The sequence below is a fragment of the Hevea brasiliensis genome, chromosome 9, assembly GCF_030052815.1.
Source record: "Hevea brasiliensis isolate MT/VB/25A 57/8 chromosome 9, ASM3005281v1, whole genome shotgun sequence".
In the NCBI taxonomy this organism is placed as follows: domain Eukaryota; kingdom Viridiplantae; phylum Streptophyta; class Magnoliopsida; order Malpighiales; family Euphorbiaceae; genus Hevea; species Hevea brasiliensis.
In genome coordinates, this window is record NC_079501.1 from 96,546,367 (window position 1) to 96,570,075 (window position 23,709).

Below are 23,709 nucleotides of genomic sequence, written 5' to 3' on the forward strand. Positions count from 1 at the left end.
TCCAATTCGATTATGATATGGTATAAATTGGTCTGATTCTGATCTAGGTCCAATTCTAAACCAGCCCTTGATTGGGTCTATGTGTGTGGCATGTGTGATGTTGTGAGAGACTATTCACAAAATTTTTTTTTCTCATATATGTAGGAAAAAGAAAGGGATGAAACAAAATAACTTCGTTGGTAAAAGACTAATAAAATAATAAAGAAGAAGAAACAAACCAAAAAGCTGATTCTTTTTCCCCTTTTAACAAACAAAAAAAAAACTTATTTTCAAGTGGGTGGTGGAGGTTCAGCTCTGAATTGAGACTGAATCAAAATTGGATTAATCTAATTTAAAATTAAAATTAGATTAAAAATTATTAAAATTATATTAACTTAAATTAAATTTGAATTGAATTGAAATCAAATTGTAATTGCACTGTAATTAATAAGTTCACTTTTTAACCACAATTAAAATTTTCTTTTTATTAAAAAAAATTATCAGCGAATTTGATCAAAATCAGAATAAATTGGGAAAGAAAACCACGATCGAAATTGAGGACCATTCAACCAAATGTAACGGCCCGGCCCACTAGTGATATTGTCCGCTCTGAGCCGAAGTCCTCACGGTTTTAAAATGTGTCACTAGGGGTTACGAATTGCCAACTTATAAACCCAGCATCTCTCCCGTGTTTTGCCGATGTGGGATTTGCCTAGGGTGTTACAATCCACCCCCCTTATGGGACTCAGCGTCCTCGCTAAGGTTTGCCCCACCATCGCTCAAGGTTGCACGCGGAGCGGCTCTGATACCACAAATGTAACGGCCCGGCCCACTAGTGATATTGTCCGCTCTGAGCTGAAGCCCTCACGGTTTTAAAATGCGTCGCTAGGAGTTACGAACCACCATCTTATAAACCCAACATCTCTCCCGTGTTTTATCGATGTGAGATTTGCCTAGGGTGTTACAGCTGTTTATAGCTGTATTAATAAGCCAAAATGGAAGGTTCTGGAAATAAGTATATGTCAATCTTATCAGTCTATATTATCCATGGCATTGTTTAACCATTCCTCATTATTGGCATATGTCGGCTGTCCCTCCTTCCCTACATGGGTTTTCAATTTTTTCCTTTCCTTCTTTAGCCATCATGATAATAATTGACCCTAATCTTGATACTTGCCCAGATTCATTTTGTATTAGATCAAAATGTTGTTGCATCTCTAGCGTGTATTTTTGTTTGAGCTTATTCGCATTATAACAACAACCAAGTCTTAATTTTCAAATTAATTAGAATATGATATATAAATTCTTTTTCATCATTTTCATCATTTAACTCTATTGTACACTAAGTCCATTCAGTGGCTGATTTAGGAAAAAAATTTCAAGGATATATATAGGCAAATTATATGATATATTTGGTATATTCAAAAAATGGCATGCTAAATACTTATACAAAAGCAATTAAATTTTAAATTTAGAAAGATGAGACTAGTAATTTTGCGAGTGAATGTGCATATACACTGTAAACACACAATAATTTGATCAATTTAAGAAAAATGAAGGGTCAATTGACCCCTCTTTTATAGGAATAGATCTGCCACTGAGTCCATCTTAATATTCAAAATTTGTAAATCTTGTGATACTACTTCCTTCTAAGTCATTTTAGTCCTCTTCATTCCCCTTTTCACCCATTCCCCTACTAATTTAGCACACTTATACTTGAGCCAATTTACTCACATTGAGATTAAATTTTCTCCTGCAACAATTTTAAAAGCGTACTATCCCAATTTGTCATGGACACAAGAAACACCAATAATAAATAAGTGGTTTTTTGTTGTTAATTTCCTGGATTGAATTGGAAGTATATAATTATAATTGCGGGTTTATTAAAAAGGATATAATCTAAATTATGGTAAGATAATAATTAATAATAATAATGATTTCATATAGAGGTTGCAATAACTCGATTTTTTTTCTTAAATTCTATTTTTTAAACTCAAAATATTATTTTGAATTAGATATTTCAATTGAATGTTATTTTAATAAAATTACTATTATTTAGAAATTTAAATTTGTCATGGATTTAATTATAAACATTTCCAAGAATCTGTTTAAACATGTTATTATTATTATTATTATTTATTGTATTTTCTTTATGGTTTAATTTTTCATATATAGTATTTTAGACTTACTTGAAAAAATATATAAAAGATCAAGGACTTATTTGAAATTTTTCCCAGGAATGAATCTAGACAATATGTATGTCCAAATTCATTTCCAGCAATTAAAAAAAAAATGCAGCAGCACCTACTCTCCCCCCCTTCATCTTCTTCATCTCTCTTTCTCTCACTTCTCCCTCTCTCTTTCTCGCTTTTTCTGGTGAACCAGGCCAAAACCACCAAAAGAGGCGACAAGTGAGGGAGAAGAGAGAGAAACTCATGAGCAGGGGTAGCAGTTTTTTAGCGCGATTCCGACTTCATCCAACGTTCGATCAAGGCCATTCAAGTGGCGTTGGAAAGCTTATTCCGAAAGCTTTCTTTTGATACAAATTTTACAGCAAATGGAGGTTGGATGAGTGAGATATGAAGGAGAGAAATTTCAGATTTTTTAAGCTTTTCGTTCAGATCTAGGATGATCTGACCTTCGGATTGAAAATCTGAGACCACCATTGGACTTAGGATGACAAAACCTTCTAGATGGGACGAGCCTCGCTCCAATCGGACACCGTTTAAAAAAGGCAATCATCGGATGGTCCAGATCGCTTGGTAAGATTTTTGAACTTTTTCAATTTCCAAAAATAAAAATAATTTTTTAATAATTATTAATAATTTTCGGGCTTAATTTAGGTGCGATCGGATTAATAATAGCTCACCAGCACTTGGGACTGAGTTTTCGGTTAGATCTGACTGCCCGGCGGCCCATCCCAGAACATGGCCAATATTATAGTCAATTCTAGAGTTTTCAAATGCCCCAGATGCATTCCAAGCATCAGAATTAGCATAGGTAAACCCAAATCCTAAGTTTCCTTAATTACCTAGTATCGAGTTTAGAATAAAAAATCATAAAATATTCACGAGTGATTAGAAAATTATAATTCTTTTTGCAATAGTTTTATAATATTGTTAAGGATCACGGGGCAAAATTTTAGAATTTTTAGAGCTTGTTTGAGTGATTTCTGCTGAATGTTAGTTTTAGGAGCTACAACGTAATTTTTCAATTTTGTGATTATTGTCTGATTTGGAGGGCCCAGGGGGGGTCACATGATGTTGATGAGATATAGATATGGGATTTGCAATTTAGAAGTGTTATTTAAACCACTTTGTAGGTTGGGTAGGTCCTAGATACATGGGAGACTCTTTCGAATTTTTGGCATAAATTAGAGCATCTTTTGCCTCTTTAAAGTTTTATTTTTAATTATTAGTAATAAAATTTATAATATAAATGTTCAGGTGATTAGGATCAGCCATCCTTCTTCACCCAGCCACCACAGTAGTCTCTGGTAATCATTGAGTAGATATTGATTTTATTTACAATTTCAATATTATTATATATTCAAGGCATACTCATGCATCACATATAAATATATGTATGCAGCTAAATAATAGACACTCGTTATGTTGCATTTTCTTATTTGCAAAATGGATGTGGATGTCATCTTAGGGTAATTTGGAGCTGTGTACGTGTCAACATACATGTAGTGTGGTGTAATGGGCATGGGTAGGACAAGCAAATTGGCTTGAGCCAGTCTCGCTTGGGGACTAATCCTTTTTGTGAAATTTGAGGTGAGTACAGCTTTGAGTTGATCTAGCTGACCCCCGCATTTGGATTATTAAGCGAAAGTTCGACAAATATAGTCTGTCATTGCTTCATTCATTATGAAAGGAGAATTTGTAGCATGTTTTAAGTTATAGTTTAGGCATTATGGGTGTGAAATTTTATCTTAGGACTTGAGGTAGTCAACACCATTAGTAAGCTACTGATAATTTAATGAAATAATTCCGTAGCAGTATTTTCTCCATGAACAACAAATATGCTAAAGGTACCAAGCATATGAAATTAAAGTATCTTGTCGTTAAATGAGGAAGTTCAGAAACGAAGAGTGTCTATTGAGCATAATAGTATTAATCTCATGGTAGTAAATCCGTTAATTAAGGGTTCATAACCTAAGACATTTAAAGAACATTTTCTTAGAATGGGTCTTGGTTGTATTAATATATAATGTATTTACTTTGATACTCTGAGCTCATTGATGTGTTTCTGACATACATTAACGTATTTCCTATTTCTCATGATTATGTACACATGATATTTTGAGTGAATGATGACAGAAAAAGTCTTTTGAGACATTATTGTGGACCATGATGTGATATACATATATCTATTATAAACCTACTATAGTAAATTACTAGTGTTATTGTGACGCCCCTTACCCATCTATTGTATAGCCGAGCAAGAAGTGCCACATTCAGTGTCGGAGCACCCTATCTTGTCTTGTCATGTCTATTGTAAATTTTAATGTCATTTAAGTCAGGTAATTTATGTGTAGAAAAAAAAATTTTTTTTATATCTTATTTCTGTGGAGACTCGAACAGATCCTCCTCTGTTTTATTAGCATCTGGCAGGTTCCACTATCACCTGTTAACATATTCATAGTCATCTCACATATTTCCATATCATATTCTTTTTTATCATATCATTCACAACTATTTATGAGATCTCAAAATGAAGTATCATCTATTGCATTCATATGGAAATTCATAGATAATAAATTACAAGTTTTCATTTCAAGTCCAAAATGAAATACATCATAAACTAGTAATTACATCATGACTAAACATAATGAACCAAAATACTAGTCTATATATGGGCCCTACCAAAATACAAAAGACCGGTGATGTGATTGTGGACAATGACAGATCTGGTCAGAGCTCTGTCAGTGCACTACTGGTGCTGCTGCTGCGGCTGCTGGGACTGATCTCCAGTACCTACGCGATGGAAAACCAACGCGCTAAGCATAACGCTTAGTGGTGCATAATTTATAATAACAATAATTTAACATATGAAATAATATCTATAACTCATAATTTCTGGGTCTTTTATATTTTTATTGCTCTTTGGAAACAATTAACATTATCGGGATCTTTTATGATTACTTATTGTATTTAAAGTCTTAATTAATTTTTTTTTATCAGTGCCTAAGAAACCTATAACAAATTATAAAAGCTGGATGCACGGTTGTATACTGGTTAGACAGCCATATGTATATCCAGTATACGTCTGTCAGGCACGAGGCCAGCTTTCGAGCACGAGACCCGCTGTCAGGCTTGTAAAGCCAGATATAAAGTAGGCACAATGGCCAGTAAGTAGGCATATAGCCTGTAAAACAGTCATACCAGACATATATTATCAGTTCATGATTTTCTCGATAGGCAGTACTGCTATTTGTAGTCCCTAATTGGTGTACCAATTTATCCAAACTAAATAAATAAGTCTAGGTATACTATAGGCAATTAAATATTTTTAATTAATTTAGCACTATTCAATATTACTATTTTCTAGTACTGTTCATTGGTACCATTAATTTCATATTAATAGGACATTAGTCCTAATTTACATATTCATATCATTTTTAATATTTAATTTTCCTTATGAGTATTTTAATTATCCTATATAGCATTTTTCCCATGAACCTTTCTTTAGGTTTATGTTGAAGTGTTATCTTTATCTAGGAATTTGACTAGGTTAAGATGTCTATTTAGTCACACTTCCTTCATAACAATTGTTCCTCTATGTTTAAACTTGAATTTCAATTTTGAATCACTAAATTTGGAGTTATAGAACTCAAGTTATGGTCAAAATACCAAAGGAATAGTATTTTGGGACAATTTCTGGGTTGGCAGTTTTAGTGACTAAACTTGTGCTAATAATTTGATTTGGTTAAAGGCAAAACTGGGTCAAATGGTCTTCATGAAAAGTATAGCCCTATGTCTAAGCTTTCCATTGATGAAATTTTAGGTCATTTGGACTAGTATAGAGAGAGGTATGACCAAATGAACACGTACTGTTCATTTGGTCGTTTTCTGGGTTGGCAGTTTTAGTGACCCAAATTGTGCTAACAATTTGAATTGGTTAAAGGCAAAACTGGGTCAAGTGGTCTTCATGAAAAGTGTAGCCCTATATCTAAGCCTTCCATTGATGAAATTTTAGGTCATTTGGACCAGTATAGAGAGAGTTATGACCAAATGAACACGTACTGTTCATTTGGTCATTTTCTGGGTTGGCAGTTTTGTGACCCAACTTGTGCTAACAATTTGAATTGGTTAAAGGCAAAACTGGGTCAAGTGGTCATCATGAAAAGTGTAGCCCTATATAAGCTTTCCATTGATGAAATTTTAGGTTATTTGGACCAGTATAGAGAGAGTTATGACTAAATGAACACGTACTGTTCATTTGGTCATTTTCTGGGTTGACAGTGTTTGGTCATCCGGGTTTGGGCAGAGAATTGGTCATGATTTTGACAGAATTTGGGCAGGGTTTCTTCTTGAAAAATGAAGGTTTGGATGTCTCAAAACACCTCCAATTGGCCTCATACCAATTGGAGTCACACATTGTCAGTTAGGGTTCAACAAACACACTGGACTCATTGAGTCCTAACCTGCAGAAAATTTGCCACCCCCAAAATTCAATCTCCTCCTTCTCCAAACTCCAAATAAGCATACATGTCACTTCTATTAGCATCAATCTCAACACAATTAGGTCAAATTCAAAAATGTCACAAAATCCCCAATTTCAAGTGCACAACCCTAATTTCAAACATCAAATTCACATATATAACCATGAAATCAATTCCCACATATAATACCTTGCTAATTAACTTCCCTAACTAAACTAAAACCAACAAAATCCATCATTTTCATGGTTCCTCTAGGGCTGCTGAATTCAAGGGTTTCTTTCCCTAATTTTTCTTTTTAATTTCATGTAAATCTTCACTTGGTTTAGCATGATTTTCATGCTTAAAGAAGAGATTAAGAGTTTTGAGCACTAACCTTTTTTTGTAACTTGTTAAACTTCTCTTTCCTTGCTTCTTTTTGGTATCTATAGCTTCCTTAGGGTGTGGGGAGTATTTTTAATGAACAGTGTTATGGGTTTTGGTGAGTGAAAGCTTGGGAAATCAAGCTTGGAAGCTTGAATATCAATGGAGGACTTGAGGGGCCAAGGTGGGTGCACTAGGGAGAGCGAGAGAGAGAAGAAGTGGAGGAAGAAGATGAAGGTGGTTGGAGGTTTGTCTTATATGGCTTATATATTTATATTTTTATTGTACTTAATTTTGTTTTAAATTTTCATAAGCTTATTTTTCTTTTTTTGGCTTTTCTTCTTCTTTCCTAATTCAACTCATAATATTAATTTGTGTTAACTATTTTTATTCTCTAAATTTTATTTTTGTACTAATTTATAAATCCCCTAAACTTTAATTTATTTTTCTCTAAATTTTTCCTATATTTTCTTAACATTTATTTCTTCAATTTATGCCTCCTCACTATAGTTTAGGTGTAGTTCCAGACATTTTGACTGTTCGAACAGACATTAGTCGTCAGAACAGTAAAATGTACGGACTACCTACAGCGAGGGCGTTATAGTTGTGGTATATGGAAGGAAGTATATGATTGAACATTGTATAACTGCCATAACGCACACTTAGTAATTTATTATAGGAAGGTAATTATGAAGTATGTTATGGAAAAGATTTGTTTATTCCATGTGTGCCTAATGTTTATACTATTAAAGTTTATATCACTTAATTATCATGCAAAGTGGGAGAATATAAGATTTTTGCTTGGTAATTAATATTACCATATGGGCCAAAATCAATTCCTTTAATGTGACACAATATTAATTGATATTTACTTTAATTAATACAAATCCTAATTATACAAGGATTATTTTAATTAAAGTAAATCCTAATCGTTTATGAATTACTTGATAGACGTACTAGATTAAATCTCGGATATATATATATATGTGTGTGTGTGTGTGTATAAGTTGGTCCTCTCTCTATCTATAAAGATACACAAATTCTCTTTCATAAAGTCTGAGATATTATGGTCATTTCAAGAAAGTCTTTCTTCACTAAAGTTTTGTGTGTGAATCAATAAAGGTCAAGATAGAAATCAGTTCATTAAATCAAAATGTCTCTCTCAATTATTACCATGACTCAATTAAACTTTGCATCAGATATGCTTTTTAGATCCGTGAGAATTTATTTGTTCAAGATCTATTATTAGGGTGATAGTTAAATCTTATGTTTATGATTATTATGGTTTATTAAGAATTATTTTTTTACATCACATGGATAGTCACACATCATAAATCTTATTGGTGATAGAAATAAAATTCAAATTGGTAATAACTACCGAGGCAAGAATTCATTATTTGCATGGATGTAAATGAAGATAATAGGAGGGCATACCACAATCCTCATAAGAAAGGCCAAGCCCTCTTCATATTTGGTAGCAGTGTTGAATATTTGACAGGGTTGAAATCATATGCCTTAATGCATTGACAGATTTTTTTTTTTTTTTTTTTTTTTTTTTTTTTTTTTTTTATAATAGACAGAGTCTAAGTGAGAAAACTCACTTATATCCTAAAACCAAGGTTGACTCCATGAAGCTTTATATATAAAAAAAAATGGATTCTTTCTGTGACAAGTATATATAAAAAAAAGGCTAAATACAACTCCAGACACATGAATTATTGCATGTTGTCCTAATAGACACCTAAACTTTTTTTTTTCTTTTTTTTGCCTAATTCACACCTCAACTCAATAAATATGCATCACTTAAATACAAAATTGCATGTAGTCCCGAAAGTGAGCTGCACGCCCATATAAGCTAGCAAGTGTCTATCAAATGGACTACAGAAAATTAGAGCTGGCTAAATTAGCAATGGGAAACTATTTTGAGATATAAAGAATAACAATTTATTAGCTTCAAGAAAGATTAACCATTTCTCATTCAAACTTTTCAAGTAGAAGTACACGAATAAGAAAACAAACATTATATGACCTGTCATATATGTACAACAATTACATCTCTACGTTCTTAATCACTGGAGCCATACAAGGATACATTCTCCTCTTTTGTTAAATATAAACAATTGAAAACTTGAAAGATGATTTGGGCGGAGGAGAAAAATCTTTTAGATAGTAACTTATCCTTTTTCATTTTAGACAATAATGAAATGACCACATAAATGGAGAGATTTTATTTTAATAAATTAAAATTAAGTGACTAAAAATTAGATAACCACGTAAATTGAGGGATTATGCATATAATTTACCCATTAAATTTGCTCAATTATATAATATTGATGCTACTGGAAGTCCTCGGGTCTTGGCCCTGATGCCACGTAGACTTGCAATAAGAGAAACGGTGAGGTGGATGGCCTACTTGGTAGGCCACTTCGACACTCAAGTTAAAGATTTTGATTAAAAGTGTTTTCAGAGAATGTTTAAAGAGCTAGTTGAAAAGAATTATAGAGTGAGTATGCGTACCCGTCTCTAGTCTCTTTGTTGGTATTTATAGACTTTTTAGAGAAATAGTCATTACTCTGTTTATGGAGGTAATTATGGTTGAATTTTCGGGATTGTCAGCGTGAAATGTAACACCCTAGGCAAATCCCACATCGACAAAACACGGGAGAGATGCTGGGTTTATAAGTTGATAGTTCATAACCCCTAGTGACGCGTTTTAAAACCGTGAGGGCTTCGGCCCAGAGCGGACAGTATCACTAGTGGGCCGGGCCATTACATTTGTAGTATCAGAGCCGCTCTGCGTGCAACCTTGAGTGATGGTGAGGTTTGCCCCACCCCACCATCGCTCAAGGTTGCACGCGGAGCGGCTCTGATACCACAAATGTAACGGCCCGGCCCACTAGTGATACCGTCCGCTCTGGGCCGAAGCCCTCACGATTTTAAAACGCATCACTAGGGGTTACGAACCATCAACTTATAAACCCAGCATCTTTCCCATGTTTTGTCGATGTGGGATTTGCCTAGGGTGTTACATGAAATCAGTTTTTTGCTTGATTGCTAGAGTGATTATTGCTTGGTCTATGAGATCCAGGCTCTACTTGGCGTAGTTGCTGCTGGGTATAACTTTCGTTTGCCTTGTTGGGTGAATAAAGGTTTTTGTTCAATCTTATTTTGTTTGGTTTTGACTCTTGACCTTCTAAATACTGTCTAGATTTTTTATTGCCACACTGGATATAATTGTGACTTTCTGATTGCCACGCTAGACACAATTTTGACTAATTGACTAAGATTTTGGGTGGGTAGTATCAAATATTATGGGTGGCTGAAGTCTACAACCTAATCTGGCGAGTGCTGAGCAAATTAAATTTTAATTCATTTTAATATGGGTTTATGTAAATAATTGAATTATTTTATACATTAAAATAACTAGCCAATTCAATATTGCAATCCAACCATTTGTTTCATTTCATATACTTTCAAACGTGAGATTCCCAACAACTTAGAGATACAAATAAAGGACAGGAATAAAGTGAGAATTCGTGAATGAAAAGCAATTGGCAAATTGATGTTCTAAAAGGTAGAGAACTTAATCTGTTAGGCACATTTTCCACTTGGAAACACTGGACATTCATTGAGGTTTGATCCAGAAGCGTCCACACATAAGTAAATTTGGTAAAGCTGGCTGGTGCCTGATTAATAAATTACACTCTATCCATGGAGTATAGCCTATTGCTGCTTGTATTGCACTCTTGATGCTGCACAAGCTATATGTTCCCCCATTTGGCTCTATTCCTATTACATTAGTTTTTAATTTACAGTTAATTGAGAATTATTATATAATCTTGGGTACAACTACTATAAACTGGTTATATTAGAATGATTTCAACAACCTTAAATTAAATATTTGCTATGAGATTGTGCAGAATCAAGATACTACCTCTGTTCATTTTTATCTATCGCATTTGATTTTACACAGTAATTAAAGAAATAATTGCATAATCTCATTTTTATAAAAATATACTAGTAATTGATTAAATTATTCTTTATCTCACCTAATTACTCAATTTATAAATATTTATTTGATTAAAATAGTTAATACTCTTTGATTTTCTAAATGTGATGGATAATTTTGGACCAAAAAAAAACCCCAAATGCGAAAGATAAAAATGGATGAAGGGAGTAATTATTATTTTAAACATATGCACATCTTAATTACATTGCATGAATCTCATAGCAAATATTTAATTTAACACTTCGTCCCATTTCAAGTTTTTTTTTAAGTTTTTTGTACAAGAATTAAGAAAATGATGAAATAATCTCATTTATATATATAAAAAAAAAGAAATAATGAAATAATCTCATTTTTTATAAAAAAAAAATACTAATAATTGACTCAAGTATCTTTGTATTTAATTAAGATAGAGAAAGGTGATAACGAACAAATAAATGCATAGGCAATAACAACAGAAAAAGGTAAAATTAGAAAAAAAAAATAATTAATATTTTCTTATTTTTTTAAAAAACAAATAAAGTGGGATAAAAATAAATTGTTTTAAACATCACCTGAAATGGGGCAGAGATAGTAGCTGTTAAGCTTTTTCTTATATAAGAACAAACAATTTATATAAATTGACATGTATTAGGATTCACCTGCATTCTTAAGAGGCTGGAGAATTACTTGCTTCTTCAAGTCAAGGGCTGCCTTGAAGTAGTCATGTTGGTCAACAACTGACTCAGAGCATGTGCCATGCTCGTCCCATTCATGTGATGTGACCAAAAGGCCACTCCATTGCCACTTGGGTTGGCCAATTCTTTTGCATACTGCTTCTTAGGTCTGAAATCTATGCATTAATTTGAAGAGAATTGGATCATAAGATGAGGGGGGGGGGGGGGGAGAGAATATGGTGGATGTGGGTTGAGGGTTGTTGTGGTTGTGATATAAAGATTTCAACAATGAAATGGCCATTGACAACTAGTATCACTTTAAAGTAATGAAATTGCTATTGACAGTTAGCATCACATAGAGGAACCTTCATTGTTAAAGTCTTGGAATTGTTTATTTTAACTTCATCAAATTAAGATTAAGGTTTTATAATGAATGAGTTTTAATTCAAAGAAGTTGTTATTAAGATTATAAGATTTCAAGTTTAAATTTCAATCGGAATTGATTATAAAAAAAAGTAAAAAATTAAGATTTGATGAGATGTAAAATTGTAATTAGGGCTGGTGCATGAATTTGTTTTTTTACAACAAATGATATGTGAATAGGCCCGACTATTGGTTTGGTTCTGCTTCAAATCGGCATGGAATCAGAACTGTGAAACCCCAAGATTCTGGTCCGATTCTTATTCAAATCTAATAGTTTATTTTTTTTTAATTTTAAAATAAAAAGGCAATTTAGTCCATAATCGTCCAGCTCAATTCCGATTCAGTTCTAGTCCAATTCAATTTTTGTTTGAGTCAAAGACGAATTTAACTGATTCCAATTCGATTATGATGTGGTTTAAAGTGGTCTAATTCTAATCTGGGTCTGATTCTAAATCGGCCCTTGACTGGGTCTATTTGTGGGGCATGTGTGATGTTGTGAGAGACTATTCACAATTTTTTTTTCTCATATATGTAGAAAAAAGAAAGGGACGAAACAAAATAACTTTGTTGGTAAAGAACTAATTTGACATATAATGATTACCTAATAAAATAATAAAGAAGAAGAAACAAACCAAAAAGCTTATTCTTGTTTCCCTTTCAACAAAGGAAAGAACTCCTTTTCAAGTGGCAATGGAGGTTCAGCTCTTAATCGAAATTGAATCAGAATTGAATTAATCTAATTTAAAATTAAAATTAGATTAAAAATGATTACAATCATATGAACTTAAATTGAATTTGAATTGAGTTAGAATCAATTTAATTGATAAGTTCACTTTTGAGCTAAAATTAAAATTTCCTTTTTTATTAAAAAAAAAATTATCACCGAATTTGATCGAAATCAGACTAAATTGGGAAAGAAAACCATGATCGAAATTTAGGACCCTTCAATCCTAGTCCCCTTGGTCTTGAAACTATAACTAAACAGTGGCCACCTTAGGCGGAGAGAAATGGCTGAGATTATGCTCGACTCTATTTGGGATTGTGTTTAAAAAGTTGATCTAAAATCACCTAAAATTAAAAAAAATATATTTAAAATATTATTAAAAAAGTAATTTCAAAAATTATTTTACTGTTTTAAGATTCTTATAATTAAAATGTCTTGTAGTTAAGAAAAGAGAGGGAAAAAAATTATAAAGAGAAGGAAAAAAAAAAGGCTAATTTCTTTATTTTGTTAGAAGAAAAAAGAAAGAAGAAAAAAAATAAAAATTGAATTCCCTTATTTTGTAAGAAAAAAAAAAAACTTCCGAGGATTTATGTAGAGAATGCTTTAAGAGCATTTTGAACCATTTTACAATTAGGCAGAACAGAGTGGAAATCAATATTAATTTTTTTATTTTTACTCTATGTCTTTTTTCCCTTTAAATTAGTTTTTAATTTATTTTATTTTAAATTTTAATTTTATAAAATATTTTATTTTAATTCAAATTTTCAAATTAAAAGTATGCGTAATTGAAATATTTATTCAAATATATATAGCAAAATAGATTTGATGTGATAATAAATTATTATTTTGCTAGTATATTTTTGTTACAGATAACAATATTGAATATAAAAATGATCTAATTGTGAAATTATATTGTAAATAATCTATCATACTATTTAACTATAAAATTATATTATACTATTCAACATAGCCATTTTTTAATATAAGCCATTTTTTAATATAATTTTATTTATTCAACATAAGCATAATAATAAAAATGTAATTTCTTTTTTCACTTTTATTTCCATCAAAATATGAAAATATACAAATCATTTCTTTTTCTTTGAAAAAAATTTATAAGGAAAAATAATAATTTTCCATTCTATAAGGATTTTTACTTTCCATATAATTCCACATACTTTTCATTCATTAACTTTCCTATCTACATAAAAATGAAAGCTGGGAAAGAAAAAGTAATTGGAATTATAAAGAAAAATAAAATTCCTATGGAAAGATATATTATTATTTTTCATGTTTGTAAGGAAAAATAAATCACTTTTCCTTGCGAACATAAAAAATAAAAATCTTCCTTTCCATAGAAATTTTATTCCCCTTATAATTTTAATAACTTTTTTTTTCCCAGTTTTCATTTCTATGTAGATAGTAAAGTTAAAGAATGAAAAGAGTGTGAAATTATATGGAAAGTAAAATCCCTACAGAAAAAATTATTATTTGTCCTTACAAACTTTTTCCATAGGAAAAGAAAAGGAAAGAAAATGATTTGTATAATTTTTCATGTTTTGATGGAAAGAAAAGTGATGAAAGAAAATTATTACATTTTTACTATTATAATCATATTAAATAAATAAAATTATATTTAAAAATAACTATTGGAAAAAAAAAAGGCACAGGGGGAAAACAAAAAAATTAACATTATTTTATTACTATTTTTGCTAAATTTGAGCAAAAAATAAAATGATTTTTCACACAAATTCTCATAATTTTTTTTAATTTCATCTTTTCCTCTTTCTTTTCCTAGATTTACAATAAACCTTAATTAAAGTTATGCACTGTAAATAGTTCATCATATAGAATCACTATACTCAATAGAGTTTTAAAAAAAAAATCTGATAATAGAATAGAAAATTACCTTATTTTTATTGAAGGGATTACCATAATCACAATTTGAAGGGTAAAATTCCGATCCTTTTAATTAGGCCAAAGCCCATGAATGTCAAAATCAGTAGCAGGTTTTCAGTGGTTGGGTAGCAGCAACTTTGCTTTGTATCACAGTATGAACCTGGCCACTGTATCACAAACAATAATTTCATTTTTTTTAATTAAAAAAAAAACTCAAATCAATTACGAAGTTTACCTAGGCTACCAAAAAGCTTCATCAAAATTGAATAATAGGCTTTCATCCTCATTCAACTTTCAAAGATTATGGGCTTCTAATACTCTTTATCTAATTTCTTTTATGAGTACTTTTTTTTTCAGTGAGATTATGCAGTTTATAGGTGTATTTATAAGCCAAAATGGAATGTTTTGGAGATGGGTATCTTGTCAATCTTATAGTCTAAAGGAGAAGAAACAAACCAAAAAGCTTATTCTTTTTTCCCTTTTAATAAAAAAAAAATTTTCTTTTCAAGTGGGCTGTAAAGGTTCAGCTCTAAATTGAAATTGAATTAAAATTGAATTAATTTAATTTAAAATTAAAATTAGATTAAAAATATTAAAATTATATTAACTTAAATTGATTTTGAATTGAGTTGGAATCAAGTTGAAATTGAGCTATTACTTTCAAACCAAAATTAAAATTAAAAAAAAATATATCACCGAATTTAATCAAAACCGGACTAAATTGAAAGAAAAAAAAAAAAAAAAGCAAAATTGAGGACCCTTCAATCCAACTGCAATCCTTTTGGTCTTGAGACCAGAACTGGTCAGTGGCCACCATAGGCAGAGAGAAATGACAAAGATTATGCTTGACTCTATTCGGGATTATGGTTAAAAAGTTGATCTAAAATCACTTTAAATAAAAAATATTATTTTAAATATTATTAAAAAGGTAATTTAAAAAAATTATTTTACTGTTTTGAGATTCTTATAACTAAAATGTTCGCAGTTAAGAAAAGAGAGTGAAAAATGGTAAGAGAAGAAAAAAAAGTCAATTTCTTTATTTTATTGAAAAAAAATAGAAAGAAAAAATAAAAATTCAATTCCCTTGTTTTTGTAAGAAGCGTAAAGGAAAAGGAAAATCTTGCGAAGATTTGTGTGGAAAATACTTAAATAGCATTTTAAACCATTTTAAAATTGAGGGGGAATAGAGTGAAAGGTAATATTAATTTTTTTGTCTATTTTTCTTCTATGCACTTTTTCGTACAAATTAATTCTTAATCTTATTTTATTGTAATTTTATAAAATATTGTAACCATAAGGTTGGGAATTACACTTCAAATTGTGAATCTGGTAACTCCCTATTCTATTATCTGAATTTTTTTTTAATTTTATTGAGTATATTGTTTCATTATGAACCGTATTACAGTGCACACTTTTTGTTATAAATTTTTTATGTTTTTTTATATTTAATTTATTCACTTATTATAATTATTAGGGCATTATAGCAGTCTATTTGACATTATTGTTCGAGCTTATATTGAGAAAAATATTATAAAAATTTTATAACAAAAAAGTGCGCATTGTATTATTGTTCATCATGATGAATCAAAATACTCAATAAAATTGCAGAAAGAAAAGTAAAAAAAAGAAGAAAATCTGATAATAGAATAGGGAGTTATCTTATTTTGATTGAAGGGATTGCTAGAATCACAATTTAAAGGGTAATTCCGATACTCGTGATTAGGCCAAAGCCCATGAATGACAAAATCAGCAGGGGTAAATTTTAACAACCATCCTTGAACTTATATAGTTGTAACACTACAGTCCTTCAATTTAAAATATAACATAAAACCCCCTCAACTTTCAAATTTTACATAGTAAAATCCCTCCAACTTCCATTCACTGGTTTTCCAGTTAGACGTTGACCTGGACAGTTCCAGTGTAACGCTTAGTCATCATTTCTCTTTCCTCTCTCAAGCCATAGGTAAATTGAATCCTTCTACTCTCTATAGAGAAAATAATTTTTCATGTGTAGAGAGAATAATTTTACACTTTGCATAAAAAAGGAAAGAAAAATACTGACTAAGTATCACGTTAGATTTATTCACACTAGCATCTAACTAGAAAATCAGTAATTGAAAGTTAGAGGGATTTTACTGTGCAAAATTTAAAAGTTGAGGAGGTTTTATATTACATTTTAAAGTTGAAAGACTATAATGTTACAACCATATAAATTCAGGGATAGTTGTTAAAATTTATCCAATCAACAGCAGGTTTTTCAGTGATTAGATAGTAGCAACTTTGCTTTGTATCATAGTATGAACTTGGCCACTGTATCACAAACAATCATTTCACTTACAAAAATAAATTATGAAGCTTAACTATTAACTGATTAATTTACCTGTTGAACAAAGTAGAAGAAATCAAAATCTTGTGAAGCACAAAGGAGAGATAGGTAGAGGGTGTTGCAAGGATTTCGCGATTGCCAGGCATCTCATCGAAGTGGAAAGTGAGGAGTCGCTACTTTAATTTTGAGAAAAAATTAAAGCAAACCATTTATTATTTAAAAAAATTTGAAAAGAATGTTTACCACTTCTAATCCAAAGGTCCAGGGTTCGGAGTCCGTATACGTGTAGGAAAGGTGTTAGGCACCCCACAGTCATCCCTAAATAGGGCAGATAGATTTAATAATGTGCTCATACAAATAATTTTAATGGAGTTTAAATCATAATATTAGTTCCCAGTATTTGTTCAAAAAGGGCATAAATATGGGAACACATAAATACCTTACTAGTAAGTCAAGTAAGTAAAACGATCTTAACAATGAATTTTGACTATATTTTATTTATTATAAAATGGCAAAAGGTAACCAATTTTATATTGATTTTGAAATAAAAGTCTAAGAATGTGAAATAAGCTTTCAAATCTGATTATTGATGAATTTCCTAGAGAAAAACAAAATTTTTGAAGAAGACCTAAGTGGTAAATTTGCAGTCAAATGAGATTAAATCTAAAATCATTTACTAAAAATTTAATTTTCTAAAATTTAAGATGTGTGCAAAATAAAAGTGGACATTAAATAATTTGCCAACAAAAAATTAAGTTTTGCTTAAACTAAAAGAGGTGTATGCTGAAGATGGAATCATTTTGCCAAAATTGAAAGCCATTTTAGAAAATAAGAGGAAATTTTAATTTTTCGAAGCATAATTCATTTATCAATCAAGAAATTAAATTAATATAGGTTATGACTTCCATTCACTTTAATCAGTATCCCGATTAAAGGGAACATGTTAATTAATACCTAAAGAGTTTGACCCATTAGCAGGTACCCTTACTTAATAAGATCAAAGTCTCATTGTCGGCACTAATTAGCCGCAATCTTAATCTTTATTAATTTAATTAAAAATTATCAATAAGTTAAGCATAATTTAAATGTCGTAGAGAAGAGATTGTATTAATACAAATCAAAATTAGCATTCTTTTAATTAGTACCCCGATTAAAATAAATATGTTAATTTAATGCCTAAAGGGTTTGATCAATTAGCAGGTATTTCCACCAAACCAAATCAAAGTCTCATCATCGATATTAATTTAACCATAATCTTAATTTTTATTAATTCAAATAAATTTATTATTTACCAGTTTTGTTAAACAACTTACTTTTATTAGTTCAATTATTTAGCAATAGTACACTTTGTAACCCATGACTTAAACTTTTTTAACAATTATAGAAATAAAAATAAATTAATATTGATCAAGGTTTTCATTTTTTTAACCAGTACCCCAATTAAAAGAATGCATCAATTAATGCCTAAAGAGTTTAATCCACTCATGGATACGCCACTAAATAGAATCAAGATCTCATCATTGGCACTAATTAATCCCAATCTTAACCTTTATTAATTTAATTAAACTACAAAATATACATGCACTTTCACAATTAAATGTAATTTAATAACAAAAGAATTAATACATATCAAATCAAATATAATATACTTACAAATTTACCGAAATTTCGGTATAGTTTTTCCTAAAAAGATGGGACATTTCTCAAATTTTAACAAAATACAACATGCACAACATTGTCATCCTTACCTGCACATTTATTCATGCATCTTCTACCTCAACAAGAAAATCACATAAAAATAAAATAAAGAAATTTGACAAGGGAAGGATTTTGGTTTTAGATAAAATCTTAAGTCGGTGAACTTATTTTCTATTCCTTCTAACCGACCATTTGTTTACTTTGGAATTCATAGCACTAAAAGCACAATGAATAGAAGAACTTCAAAAAAAAATCTGTTTGATAATTAAAATAATAATAACTTAAGGGTTATCTCCTTATTTAAGTAATTAAAGAGTACCCTCTTCAACTACTAAAAAAAGATATTTTATATAGAAAGGACTTATTAATTTTTATCAATTGTCTTTCCTATTTGAGTGGCTCAAAGGAAACAAACTATAAAATTATTTGGCCCAAATAATTTAATAATAAATTGAGGGCATCTCCCAATTAAGTGGCTTAGAGGGTACCCCTTTAACTACTAAAAAAAGATATTTTAATAGAAATATTTTATTTTACTTAATAAATTAGGAACTATTTAAGGGGCATTCCCTTATTTAAGTAGTTAAGGGGTACCCCTTTTACTACTAACACAATATATATATATATATATATATATATATATATATATATATATATATATTTAAAAAAATTATTTGATTTAAATAATTTTAATAATTAATAACAAGTAAAGGGGCATCCCCCATTTAAGTAGTTTAAGGTATCCCTTTAACTACAAAAAAAAATTGTATATAAAAATATTATTTGATTTAAATAAATTTTAATGATTAATAACAATTTAAGGGGGTATCCCCCATTTAAGTAGTTTGAGGGGTAGCCCCCTATATCTACTAGAAACAAAAAATGCTTACCGTTTTGTCATAAGAAAATAAATGGCTAAAATCACTTTGTACTGTTTTGTCATTAAAAGGTTTAAAATGCTTTAACTAATTTGTTATCTAAGTGTGGGAATCAAATCCTGAGAAAATTAAAAGTTAAAATTTAATTTGTTTTTATTCTCTTAAATCTAATGGCTAAGAAATAAAATTAAAAAGAAAATAGAGTGCAAGGATTAATTTAAACAATTTTACATTTTTTCTTTATTTTTTAAAATTAAATTTTAAACCTAAAAATGAAATTAAATTTTTATAAAATTGATGGTCAAAATTAAAATCAAATTACAAATTAAAACTAAAATAAAAGTGGAATTTAATTAAAAAAACTTAAATGAGCTATGGAATTAAAAGTAAAATTAAAACACAATTGAAAATTAAATTAGAATTAAAGCAATAGTGAAAACAACAATCCAATCGATAAAATTGTATTTAATTAATTATTTTTTTAATTAATTAAATTTTTATTTATTATTATTTTTATAGGGCCAAACAAAGTATAGGGTCTTAAAAAAAGATTTTATTGGCCTAGACAAAATATAGTATCTACAGAGGGCTACTAAAAGCTTCATCAAGATTGAACTATAAGCTTTCATCCTCATTCAACTTTCAGAAATTATGGGTTTCTAATACTCTTATCTAATTTCTTTTATAATTTTAGTGAGAATATGCTGTTTATAGCTGTATTAAAAGGCTAAAATGGAAGGTTCTGGAAAAGAGTATCTATCAATCTTATCAGTTTATATTATCCATGGCATTGTTTAACCATTTTCTCATCATTGGCATATGTCGCCTGTCCCCCCTTACCTACATGGATTTTTAATTTTTGCTTTCGTTCTTTAGCAAACATGATCATAATTGACCCTAATCATGATCCTTGCCTCAATGGTTGAAATTAAATTGTACAAAATTTGTCTTCTTTATTTTAACTAATTCTTGATCTAATGGTGGGGGAATTAAATATTTAAAAAAAAAAATAAGGGCTGGGATTTAATGGTACTAACATTTGTCTTTATTTCTTTAACAAACCCCCAATCTAATGGTCAAAAATTAATTCCTAAAATATTTAACCGCTAAGATTAATTTGGGACTATTTTGTCTTATTACTTTTTGATCTAGGGGTCTAGATTTGATTTTACAAATTAAAAGGCCTAGATTAAAATGTAAAAAAATTAATTTAGCCAACTCCTATTCCAAGGGTGGAAAATTAAATCCTAAGAAAATGGATGGCTAAAATCGCTTTGTACCATTTTGTCATTTTCACTTTTAATCCTAAGGTCTAAATTAATCTTTACAAAAATAAATGATCAAGATTAAAAGGTGTAAAATGCATTAATAATTTTTAATCTACGGGTGGGAATCAAATCCTAAGAAAATTAAAAGTTAAAATTAAATTTGTTTTTATTATCTTTAATCTAATAGCTAAGAAATAAAATTAAAAAGAAAATAAAGTGTAAGGATTAATTAAAACAATTTTACTCTTTTTCCTTATTTTTTAAAATTAAGTTTTCAATCAAAAAATGAAATTAAATTTTTATAAAATAGATAGTCAAAATTAAAATCAAATTACAAATTAGAACTAAAATAAAAGTGGAATTTAATTTAAAAAACTTAAATGAGCTATGGAATTAAAAGTAAAATTAAAACAAAATTGAAAATTAAATTAAAATTAAAGTAATAGTGAAAACAACAATCCAATAGATAAAATTGTATTTAATTATTTATTTTTTTAATTAATTAAATTTTTATTTATTATTATCTTTATAGGGCCAAACAAAATATAGTGTCTTAAAAAAAAGATTTTATTGGCCTGGACAAAATATAGTGTCTACTGAGGGCTACAAAAAGCTTCATCAAGATTGAACTATAAGATTTCATCCTCATTCAACGTTCAAAAATTATGGGTTTCTAATACTCTTATCTTATTTCTTTTATAATTTTAGTGAAAATATGCTGTTTATAGCTGTATTAATTGGCCAAAATGAAAGGTTCTGAAAATGAGTATCTGTCAATTTTATCAGTCTATACTATTCATGGCATTGTTTAACCATTTCCTCATTATTGGCATATGTCGACTATCCCTCCTTCCCTACGTGGGTTTTCAATTTTTGCTTTATTCTTTAGCCAACATGATCATAATTGACCCTAATCTTGATCCTTGCCTCAATGGTTGAAATTAAATTGTACAAAATTTGTCTTCTTTATTTTAACAAATTCTTGATCTAATGGTGGGGGAATTAAATATTTGAAAAAATAAGGGCTGGGATTTAATGGTACTAACATTTGTCTTTATTTCTTTAACAAACCCCTAATCTAATGGTCCAAAATTAATTCCTAAAATATTTAATGGCTAAGATTAATTTGGGACTATTTTGCCTTATTACTTTTTGATCTAGGGGTCTTGATTTGCCTTTACAAATTAAAAGGTCTAGATTAAAATGCATAAAAATTAATTTAGCCAACTCCTATTCCAAGGGTGGAAAATTAAATCCTAAGAAAATAGATGGTCAAAATCACTTTGTACCATTTTGTCATTTTCACATTTAATCATAAGGTCTAAATTAATCCATACAAAAATTAATGATCAAGATTAAAATGTGTAAAATGTTTTAAGTAATTTTTAATCTAGGGGTGGAAATCAAATCCTAAGAAAATTAAAAGTTAAAATTAAATTTGTTTTTATTCTCTTAAATCTTATGGCTAAGAAATAAAATTAAAAAAGAAAATGAAGTGTAAGGATTAATTAAAACAATTTTACTCTTTTTCTTTAATTTTTAAAATTAAATTTTAAATCTAAAAAGAAATTAAATTTTTAAAAAATTGATGGTCAAAATTAAAATCAAATTGCAAACTAGAACTAAAATAAAAGTGGAAGTTAATTAAAAAAACTTAAATGAGCTAGGTAATTAAAAGTAAAATTAAAATAAAATTGAAAATTAAATTAGAATTAAAGTAATAGTGAAAACAACAATCCAATCGATAAAATTGTATTTAATTATTTATTTTTTAAAATAGTTAAATTTTTATTTATTATTATTTTTATAGGGCCAAACAAAGTATAGTGCCTTAAAAAAAGATTTTATTAGCCTAGACAAAATATAGTGTGTACAGAGGGCTACCAAAAGCTTCATCAAGATTGAACTATAAGATTTCATTCTCATTCAACGTTCAGAGATTACGTGTTTCTAATACTCTTATATAATTTTTTTTATAATTTTAGTGAGAATATACTGTTTATAGTTGTATTAATGGTTCAAAATGAAAGGTTCTGAAAATGAGTATCAATCAATTTTATTAGTTTATGCTATCCATGGCATTGTTTAACCATTTCCTCATTATTGGCATATGTCGATTGTCCCTCCTTCCCTACATGGATTTCCAATTTTTGCTTTCGTTCTTTAGCAAACATGATCATAATTGACCCTAATCATGATCCTTGCCTCAATGATTGAAATCAAATTGTACAAAATTTGTCTTCTTTATTTTAACTAATTCTTGATCTAATGGTGGGGGAATTAAATATTTTAAAAAAAATAAGGGCTGGGATTTAATGGTACTAAAATTTGTCTTTATTTCTTTAACAAACCCCCAATCTAATGGTCCAAAATTAATTCCTAAAATATTTAATGGCTAAGATTAATTTGGGACTATTTTGTCTTATTACTTTTTGATCTAGGGGTCTAGATTTGATTTTACAAATTAAAAGGCCTAGATTAAAATGTACAAAAATTAATTTAGCCAACTCCTATTCCAAGGGTGGAAAATTAAATCCTAAGAAAATAGATGGCTAAAATCACTTTGTACCATTTTGTCATTTTCACTTTTAATCCTAAGGTCTAAATTAATCCTTACAAAAATAAATGATCAAGATTAAAAGGTGTAAAATGCATTAATAATTTTTAATCTACGGGTGGGAATCAAATCCTAAGAAAATTAAAAGTTAAAATTAAATTTGTTTTTATTCTCTTTAATCTAATAGCTAAGAAATAAAATTAAAAAGAAAATAAAGTGTAAGGATTAATTAAAACAATTTTACTCTTTTTCTTTAATTTTTAAA

At 29.2% G+C, this 23,709-nt stretch overlaps 1 protein-coding gene and 1 pseudogene across 1 annotated transcript in view; both read right to left on the bottom strand.

Moving 5' to 3' along the window:
* Positions 1-4,806: 4,806 nt before the first annotated feature.
* Positions 4,807-23,709, bottom strand: part of LOC131183450 (ribonuclease 3-like) — a 42,671-nt gene continuing 23,768 nt past the window's right edge. Inside the window, exon 2 of the mRNA XM_058154218.1 lies at positions 4,807-4,961. Within this exon, the coding sequence (XP_058010201.1) occupies positions 4,918-4,961 (44 nt within the window). The 3' untranslated portion in view covers positions 4,807-4,917. The remainder of the gene's footprint in view (positions 4,962-23,709) is intronic.
* LOC131183449 (extracellular ribonuclease LE-like) overlaps positions 10,577-23,709 on the bottom strand; it is a 32,399-nt pseudogene continuing 19,266 nt past the window's right edge.